This window comes from Primulina tabacum, chromosome 3 (genome assembly GCF_025594145.1).
Source record: "Primulina tabacum isolate GXHZ01 chromosome 3, ASM2559414v2, whole genome shotgun sequence".
In the NCBI taxonomy this organism is placed as follows: Eukaryota; Viridiplantae; Streptophyta; class Magnoliopsida; order Lamiales; family Gesneriaceae; genus Primulina; species Primulina tabacum.
In genome coordinates this window covers 1,070,975-1,081,414 of record NC_134552.1, presented here as the reverse complement: position 1 = coordinate 1,081,414, position 10,440 = coordinate 1,070,975, and the positions used below count along the sequence as shown (strand labels likewise).

The window sequence follows — 10,440 nt, the reverse complement described above, 5'->3', positions numbered from 1 at the left end:
ACGATTATAAGATTTAAACATGCTGACCGTTAGAATTGAAGCCTACAAATAGACCAGTTGGATGAAATTTCAAGCCTCTAATTTTTTTGAATCATCAAGTATTATCATGTTCTTGAGAGCGTAACTGATCGAAGAAAATATTCAACACACTCATATCTTAATCTATCTAATAATTTAAATATCATTTTGTAGTTAGTATTTCTTTGAGAAATCATTGTAATTGATAATAGGAATTCTTACTGATCACTTTGTTTAAATTTGTAAATACACTAAGAGTTTTAGTTATGCAATAGTAAGTCTTGTTGAAGTGAGCATTTGTAAACTATTGTAATTGTCAAAGTCTTTTAATGAAAATATTTTCGCGAGAAAGAAGGGATGGCATAGGAACTATTCAAGTCTCCGAACATTCATAAACAAACTTTTGCATTTACATTTCAGCTACCCTGTTTTAGCTTCTATTTGATAACCAAACCGTTATTTACTTTAACCATTTATGTGTTCAAACTGTGTCACTGAGTTTCTTTCCGTACAGTTTCAATTCATAGTTTATTGATACCCAACTAAGGAGAATTTCATTTCAAGGAACATACGTAAAAAGTAAATATTTTTTAATTTATTAACAAGCTAACTCAATCATAGGAATAAACACTGGTTTCATCTTACTGAATTTAGATACCATTTAGTACGAATGATAATGCATAGACTGATTGCACATTCATTTTTCATCAACGCTGGTTCAAGTTTTACAAAATATTAGAGTTATAAATGACTGTGATGTTCTTATATAATTATTTATCCTCTGAATATTATTAATATTTATCATCCCATCGTTAGAACCAAATATTGCATAATGATTTCGACTTTTGGGTTTGCATGTTCCCATTGACATTTAACAATTCAAGGAGCCTTTCTAAATTCACAAATCAGTACCAGAAAATAGTAACATCAGCCAAAACTACAAATCACACTAGCATAACATATATTCGAACCATGATCTTAGTGAAAGCCAAGAAGAGAGTGTGGACTATGGATCGCAACCAAAATTTTCTTTTGAATCACCGAAAATATTTGGAGGATTTATGGTTGTGATTTTCGAAGATCACACAATCAAATTAGTGGAGGCTATGGTTAAAATAAAACCTTCATTACCTAATTACCATAACATAACATTTGGGTCTCTTAATTAAAATTAATGGGCTTGATTAATTAATTGGACTAGTCCAACTAGTTCAATTAATTAATCAAAGTCAACTAAGAACTTTAATTATTTAGTATGTTGAACTTGAACTCCTACAAGTCCATTAAACATACTTCCAACTATGTTTAATTTAATGTTTAATAAACTCAACTTTTGAGTTTAATAAATTAAATTCTCAAAATTTATAAATCAACTCCTTGAATTTATTCTCCAAATTTTTTATAAATTCAACTTCTTAGAATTTACTATCTCACAAATTCAACTCATTGAATTTATTTTTCTCAAAATTTAATTATTATAAATTCAACTCCTTGAATTTACTATATCATAATATAAATTTAACTTCTTGAATTTATTTTCTCCACGGGAAGAAGTGATCCAGTGCTTGTGTGACCTTCAATAGTTCAGGGATACAACTAGCCGTGGGTTCACAACTCTTTGTGATTCAAGACATAATCCTTTATTCGGGCTTACCCTAATTTTCCCATTCTATATATCAACCATTGATCATGCACTACAAGAAAAATGATTTTCCGCAGCACGTCATCAACAGCGTGCATTAAAAGCACGCTGCGAATACTACTCTTAACGGCGTGCACCCATATGTGCGCTGTTAATATCGTTGCACTTGACAGAAATAACGGAAAGCACGCTGCGGATAGTAATATCCGCAGCATGCATTTATGTGTGCTGTTAATAAATTATATAAACGACAGCGTGCAGTTATATGTGAGCTGTTAATAATCTATGCAATTTTCGCAGCGCACAATAAAGGCATACCGTTAATAGTATTATTAACAGCATGCATGTTTATGTGCGCTTTTAAAATTAAATCATTTTAAAAAAAATTTGTGTTTAGACATTAAAGACGTAAATTAATCGCACGCCGTCAATAGTATTATTCACAGCATGCATATTATTAGCACGCTGCGGAAAATGGGTGCGAATTTTTAAATTAGCGACGGTTTTGATGAAACTGTCGCTAATTTAAAATTGCGTATAAATATCCGATTTCTGTTTCATTTTTCCTCCACACCACTTCACAACACTTAAAATTTTTCTCTTTTGTACGATTTTAGTTTCGATTTAGATACGTTTTTTTTTAATTGTTTGGTTAATTTTTTAAGTGTTAGTTAAGATCATGAGTATTGTTATCATAGTTATATTGTAGTTTTTTTAAAAATTTATAAAATTCTAAAAGTAAATTTTTTATTTTTTTACGAAAAATTTAGCGACGATTTTTAACTGTCGTGAAATGTACGACGTGTTGGAACCGTCGCTAAATTTAAAGACCGTCGCTAATTTAGCGACATATAATAAACGTCTTCGGTTACGAACCGTCGCCGGTTAATGACGGTTTTGTCAAAAACCGTCGCTAATTTTAGATGTTCTATGAATTTTAACTGGCGTACATTGCACGCTGCGAATAGTTGTATTAACGGCGTGCATATGCACGCCGTTGACAATAGTATTAACAGCGTGCACATGTACGTCGCGGATAATCTTGAACTTTCAACAGCTTGCAACTTTGCTGCGTGCAATGTGCGCTGCAGAAAGAGAATTTGCGCGCTGCGAAAATCCATTTTTGTTGTAGTGATGAGAATGTCAGATATCATATTTTTTATTAAACCCATCGAATCATGGTAAGAGCGTCTAGTAGCATCGCCCCATGATTCCCTAGATATCACTGATATTGTCTGCAAGAACCAGTCGATTATGATTAACGTACAGTACGGTCCCTTCATCTCATATATCCCGATCGAATCTACAACCATTGGTTCATCGAGGGTTGCATAATAATTCGATAATTATGTGACACATCTTTGAGAATAAATAGTGGTATCGCATGTACAATTGGAGACTTCTGTCTCTAACATACATCTCATACTCTGGCCAGAGATTCCATGCACTATTATTTCATCAGATCACATAGGATATCCACACCCGTAGGTGAGCGGTGAATTCCCGACTACAATGCACTGGCTCCTACATGTGTCGCAATTGTACCCAATCTCGCCACCTAATGACCCTCCTGGAGTCGGTAAACGAGTCAAAGCACAGCCCTAACATATAGAGTCTTTGTGTTGTTCCGGGTCGTAAGGACTAATGGTGTACAATCATAACCACGGACTTATCCTCTCGATGAATGATAACCACTTGGAAAGTCCAAGGGAGGGTAGTTTGGTATAATCATCATATGGCTACTCATCTGCATGTTTGGACATCTCTATGCCCTTACAAGAAACGCAGGTACACAACATCACAGATGCTAGTCTCGAGCTCAAGCGACCTTTATCCATGTTTTAGGCGGCTGAATCAACTAGGAACAAATTTAGGTTATAAAGTGCTTACAAATTAGTTTCAACATCGAATTATGATTCATTTGTATTAAAGTATAATCAATGTCTTTATCTATTTTGATCACATGTGTATACAGATAAAGAAATAACAAACCATAAAATAATGAATTATATTAAAATAAAGATTGTTTATTACAACTGAATCAATAATTTCTCTAGTCAAAAGTTGGCTTACAGAGCATCTATTTTAACAGTAACATGGTAAGGGAACAAAGCCATACCACTGAAAAGCAAAAGAAAGCCCATAGGTGCTCCATTGTGGTTAACTTCACAAAGTTTTGAAACAAAATACTACACAACATTCCTAACCCAAATTGTATGATTTTTCTTCTCCTCCATGGGAAAACAGAGAGAGACAAATAGGTCTTTCGAGGAAGTTTTGCACAGAAACAGCGTGGCTAATAACAAGAAAAGCGAAATAATCCCCTCAACTATAGGTCTGAAAACAAAGAAAGGCCACAAAGTCAAGAAATAGCAACCTACAAACAACATTCCTTCAATAGAAGTTAACAGAATCTCGATATCAGCTATAAGTTTTGGTACATCCGAGGTGAAAAATACTGGGATCTTGTCTCCCTGTAAACGAATGGTTAAAGCGTAGTACCACGAATAGAACAGAGTTATCCCTAACAAAGATTTAAGAAGACGAAGAAGGAGAGGTGGATTAACTTGGAAGTTTGCTTCATCTAGAATATCGAATCCACGTATATAACAGAAGAAGCCAATGTAGAAAACATATTAGAAAAATAGCGTGCAGCTAGTGATGAGATCTCTTCATTTAGTACTTCTGTTGGCATGGCTTGAAAAATCAAGAATTGTGAAGAAGGCAATTAGGTGAGTAAATCATATATAATACAAAACTAGGCCGGCATAATATAATCAAACAAATATAAAATACAAATTTTCCATCAAGAAAATGGATCAAAATATAAATAAGTTCAATCAACTTAGTAGAAGCAGACGAGGCGACCTAAAGTTCTTTTTATCAGGTTTTCACAAAGTCCAACAACATGAAAAGTTCCTAAATCGGGGTCTTCTGTTCGTCGCTTTTGTAAATACTTGGATATGCATCCAATTCCAATCATGATTGTGCGCGTTGAATATAAAAAACAAAATTCGCCTAAGACGCAGGAAGAACTTGGCAGAAATTACCAAAATAATTTGCTAGAATTGCGAAATATTAAATCTACTTATCCAGCAAAAACCAATCTCGGCGTCTCCAGAAATTTTCTAACAGACTAAAATTCCGTAGCTGTCAAATTTACAAAGTTCAGGAACAGTAGAACGACGAATTTGATCACAAGGGAACATCCAAAGATGACGGAGGATTCAGGTATTCGATTCCAAAAAGATCATGAACATATAATTAGTTTAACATTCACATAATATGAAGCCTTCAACTTGTTCTAGTACTTATTCAAATCGCGACGATATATCTTTATGATACTTTTGGATCCATCCTTGAATAACATTAACCTCTATGTTTCTTTGCATGATCAACCAATCTGGATCGGTATTTGCAGACGGGTGTATGTCCAAACAATGGGACCCTACAAGAGACATACACATGCAATGTACGTAAAGTTTAGGCTTAATTGGCTTAGAATGTGGGGTATAGAAACACAATAACCTATACATATATATTTTCCAGAGATTACATTTTTTTTGTCATGCTACATACCAATTTAAAGTCTTAGCCCATTGAATTAGATCGCTTTTCAATTTTAGTCATTAGAGAGAAAAATGACTAAAATCGAAAAAAGTACAAATTAGTAGACTAAAACTGTAAATCGACCGACAACATGACAAAAATTTAAACAAAAATACATACAAATTATGCAAGTTACATAAGATAAAAATCTAAATTTCACTATCTTTGTATATATATATATATATAGGAGCATACCATTAGATGTAGTTATGGCAAGAACACTTTCCGACAAGTCTTGTAGCACACTATGGTAGATTAATAAAAGTATGGAAAAAAAAATTGTCACATTAAATTAGTGTATACATCGATATTGAATGGAATATATATATGGGGGTATTCGAACGTTACCCTGCACTACTATATGGATCTCTTAGACCATTAGAGAAAATTATGTTGCTTCCGAAACGATTGAGACTCAATTTTATGTCCTGCGAAATCGATTTTCGGAGTTAAAAAAAATTAAAAAAAATACAAGGCATGCGTGCATGCAAGAACGTAACATAATAAGAATAATAATGTGATATTTAGGGTAAAAAGAAATTACATGGCCTCCATAATAAGTGGTAATCCAATGAGGTCGGGGTGGTACGCCATAATAAGTGGTGCATTCTTTGATAAATTGGTGTAAATCGAATGGTGCTGCTTGAAACATTGTGTCCTTTTCTCCCCTTCCGATTGGCATCACCATTTCACTACAAGTCTACAAACACAAACCAAATATATATATATATATATATATAGATCAATATTGTCATAAAATATTTATAATACAATTGATTATTTTTGTTTTTATTCTTGTCATAAATATTTATCGATATCTCTGGTATGGTTCTGAGTTAATCCTACGTACTTCTCTTTATTTCCTATCAATAAAATGTTTTGGTGTCACTGATTATTGACTATATCGAACAAAATAAATAAATTATATCTATCATTACTACAAATTATATAACTTAGAAATTTGAAATGCATTTATAATTTAAAATGTATACAACCATTTAAGTTTCACTTTGTATAATTTTATATTAATTTCATTAAGCAAGTATCCAAATTGACAACAGAAGCAACCAATTCATAAACCGTGTCTTAAAAATACAGAAGACTTTACATTTCATTTAAGTGGCTATTGATTGTATTATTAAATATAAACAAAAGTTGCAAAAAAAAAATATATTAAAAATTATCATTTGTTAGTCAAAACCCAAAATAAAACATAAAAACATAATGAAAGTTTTCAAAAGAAAAAATTCCTTTAGGAATTTTCAATATCAAATTTTAGTAATTAAAATAATATTTAAATGATGAAATTCAATTACATAATCCACTTACTAGTGTGAGATCCTATTGAATAGGATGATGAACAAAAGATTCTATCACAATCTAAACGTGAATATATGAAAAGTGAGGTCTTTTTGTCTTTAATTTTTCTTTTTGACACAAGTCTTTTATCTTTAAAGTGTTGGTATCATTACAATATAGAGGGAAAATTTTGTGCCCCTTTAAAGTATGGGTTTTGAGTTGCCCGACTCATTATATTTTTTTAATTTCAGTTTTAATCATTTATTTTCAGATTTTTGGTAATTTTTGTTATTTTCATTTAGAGTGTTGACATGACACTGCATACCTCAATGTCACATCAAGTCAAGTCAGAAAATGAATTAAAATTTAAAAAAAATTAAACATACCGGAATTTGACGAAAATTTGACAACATACTAAATGATATAAATAGCAAATAGACAAATATAAAAACACAAATATGCAATTTTGACTATTTATCCTATTTAACATATGAGGATTGAGGAATAATGACTTACCTGCCACTGCCATCCCTCACTAATTTCATCAGGAATATTGAATTCATTTGTGTCAAAGCATTTCATTTTGCCTCTATAAGAGACAATCCCGGCATAAATCCTGCCAAGATTATCGGTACCTTTGGGAGCTCCATCAATCCCGTCACACACCATCGTCACCGGATAATTTGGCGGATGATTATACTGAGCAGCTGCTGTATATATTGTGTCCAAATAATCCTTTAACTCGTGAGAATTTTTCAGTTTCCTAAATCAAAATATAAGTTTTTATTTCTGATTGTCCTTGTAAATGATCTAGGCCACCTAAAACGAATAATAATAATAATAATGAAATTAGGTCAAAAAACAACTAACGAGCAAGTGTTAAATTTTCGACTGAGAATAGAGAGACCGTCTGGTTTTGAGGCGACTCTGTCGATTTCCGACCATGATTTTCGAATAGCTCGGTAACATGTTTCGCTGGCTTCCTGACATAAAAGTAAAACATATACATACATAAGTACGCATGTAACTAAAAATAACACACACCAAATCAAATTGTATAAGTTAATTTAATAGACAAAAAGTAATACCTTGAAATCCTTGGTGACAACTGAATAATATGCATTTTGGGGAGTAATGTTATCGAAATAAAGAATAGGGGCTGACGAAGCTAGAGCTCCCAAGGCAATGTGTGGATACTTGAGCCGAAACCACGACGCCAACACTGAGAGGAAAAAAAGTAATCATTTGATCGTTTAAATATATAAGGTGAATATCGATCAGAGATATGGAATTCGGTATTCATTACAACATCGGACAGTAACAAATCAACTAAAAAAGAAAGAATATTGAATTATAATTAAAACTATAAATACTATTTGACTGAAATATAATATTTGACTATTTATATTCGTACTTCCTCCATATGATCCTCCGACAACGATAATGGGAGAAATATGCGCAGAAAATTGTTCCTTGACATGTAGCAGAACTTGTGCATAATCAGCTATAGCTTGTGCCGAGTTGAAATATCCTCGCCTTGTCTCGTTTCGTATGACTTCTTTTAATGATCCAAACGGGCTTGAATTTCCATAATATCGATGCTGGAACGAATCGCAAGAACAAAAACAACAGAAAACGTAATAAGACATCTGCCAGACTGACTACGTTGGCATGAAATGCTTTGCTTCATTCTGTGCTACATATGTTTCGTTGTGTAAAGATTTACTCGCCAAACAACGAAAACTAAGAGTCCTTTACACACACAAACGCACACAAAGATATATATATATATATATATTATTCATTCATATGCCACTATGATGACCAAATTTCCCTAACAATTTTTGAACCCCATTTTTAATATATGCAAACCCTTTCGATACTTGGTCGGAAATGTACAATACCTCTATATAAACTAGAAGAGCCTTGAAAGAAGGCGCGTTATCTGTGAGAAAACCAATGCTTCCCAAATCATCATCAAGGGGGGCTTCGGCACCAAGATATGCAAAGATGGGATAGCCTGAATCCGGACCACCCCAATACTTGGAATTCACCACATATTTTTGTTTAAAAGTCTCGTAACTTTTGGATCCGAAGTTGAAATGATCAAGGATTTGAGTATAAAAATACGTCTTGAAATCCTTCGAAATTGTCGTTGCAGACGAGATTTTATCAGGGTTTCTTGTTATGAATGCTTGTTTATAAAATGGGGTGAGCCTTGGGGTTTTGTGGGAAAATGGTGAGACAAATTTCGAGAAACATGGAAGAAGTAGAAGGGAGAATCGGAGCAGAAGCACTCTAATTGAAATCATCGTTGATGTGAAGTAACACTTCTGCCAGTGTGCATGCTGTTTTGAAGTAGCATTTATAGAGAATATATGAATTTTTTCCCCTAAAACTTAAAACAAAATATATTAATTAGTTTCAATTAATTTATCGATATCTTAATGACACAATTTTATATTGGTATGTAAAAGTATTTTAAGTGCTTAAAAAGAGTATACATTATGATCTTTTTTTAGATAAACTAAATATTAGGCTTTAGGTTCTTTTATTTCAATTATCTAAATATAAATCAATTATTTAAAAACGTGTTAAAAAAATTTCTGAATAAGTCACTTAATATTGTTTCAAATAAAGGATTTGAAAAATGTAGTCTCTCTTATCCTCAAAAAATAATTATTAACCAATTTTTGGGATTGAAAAATAATTTTTAACGGATAATCAGCATAAGAAATTGTTGTTGGTTTTGAGAGTACTAGTTTGTTGAGATTATGTGCGTAAGTACGTTGACTCGGTTAAGTTAAACTTGCCACTTGGGATTGGTGAAAAGGTCAATATGAAATAATGTAATAAAATGAGAAAATTACATTTTTTGTACTGAATTTTTAGTTATGGCATGGTTAATTTATAGTTTCAGCCATTAAATTGTAACTTTTTTCTATTTAAACTTTTTTTATTGGATTGTTGACGTGGTCTTGAAAAATGCTGACAGAGTGATCGATATTATTGACGTGTCCGGTACCACATCAATGTTCATGTAAAAAAGAATAAAATAGAATAAAAAATCAATGTTAGTAGATCAAAACCATGAATTGACCTATAACATGATTAAAAATCATAACCCCACGAGAACCTACATTTTATATCGAAAGAGAGTATCGATCGATTAGAAAATAGAAATATGCGTAATTTAAGCAAATATATTTATTGATTACAATATTATGCAATATTATGCTAAACAGAAGTATTTTTTTAAATCAAAATGCATTATTATATGAGTAGGTCTCTTGTGAGACGGTCTCACGAATCTTTATCTGTAAGACGGGTCAGCCTACCGATATTCACAACAAAAAGTAATACTCTTAGCATAAAAAGTAATATTTTTTCATGGATGACCCTAATAAGAGATCCGTCTCACAAAATACGATCCGTGAGACCGTATCACACAAGTTTTTACCTTATTAGATATCCTTAATTCGTTCATTGAATTCCAATTAAATTTTAAAATAATTAACCTCATTTTATTTTATTCGGATATCACATGATTACATGTGCGATATATGAGTCTGCATGTTACACACACACACACATTCACGTATATTTGAATCAAAAGATTTTGTCCCAGTTTGGTGAAAATCTATATGATCACATTTGGGACTAGAGGTATATAAACGAACCGAGAAGATTCGTGAGTTTTTTGAGTTGACTCGAAAATATTTGATCCGTATTTGAGTCGAAGTCGAATAAGTTCAACTTTTTTTAGCTGAACTCGAGCCCAAATTATATTATTCGATAGTTCGCGAGTTGCTCTCGAGCTTCAATATTTTATTAGTATAATATAATTATATATTAAATAAATACGAGTCTTT

The 10,440-nt window shown here is 32.2% G+C and overlaps 1 protein-coding gene across 2 annotated transcripts; it reads right to left on the bottom strand.

Annotated features, from left to right (window-relative positions):
* Positions 1–4,768: 4,768 nt before the first annotated feature.
* LOC142538794 (uncharacterized) lies at positions 4,769–8,895 on the bottom strand. Of its 2 annotated transcripts, XM_075644090.1 has the most exons (9): positions 8,473–8,895; positions 7,983–8,169; positions 7,657–7,790; positions 7,439–7,551; positions 7,085–7,331; positions 5,814–5,969; positions 5,618–5,697; positions 5,465–5,514; positions 4,769–5,108 (listed from the first exon to the last, which is right to left on the bottom strand). In XM_075644090.1, exons 1-9 carry the CDS (start codon positions 8,878–8,880, stop codon positions 4,972–4,974), a joined length of 1,512 nt encoding a protein of 503 aa, XP_075500205.1. In that variant the 5' UTR covers positions 8,881–8,895; the 3' UTR covers positions 4,769–4,971. The 2 variants fall into 2 exon arrangements, with proteins under 2 accessions (XP_075500205.1, XP_075500206.1); XM_075644091.1 differs by lacking the exon at positions 5,465–5,514.
* Positions 8,896–10,440: the final 1,545 nt, after the last annotated feature.

What these genes read in the sequence shown, in the direction of transcription:
- LOC142538794 (XM_075644090.1), bottom strand. Translation starts at nt 8,880, where the DNA reads ATGATTTCAATTAGAGTGCTTCTGCTCCGATTCTCCCTTCTACTTCTT. An exon ending in TTGTCACCAAGGATTTCAAG is followed by an intron (nt 7,552 to 7,656) that starts GTATTACTTTTT and finishes CTTTTATGTCAG; the next exon opens with GAAGCCAGCGAAACATGTTA. An exon ending in CGAAAATTTAACACTTGCTC is followed by an intron (nt 7,332 to 7,438) that starts GTTAGTTGTTTT and finishes ATTTTGATTTAG; the next exon opens with GAAACTGAAAAATTCTCACG.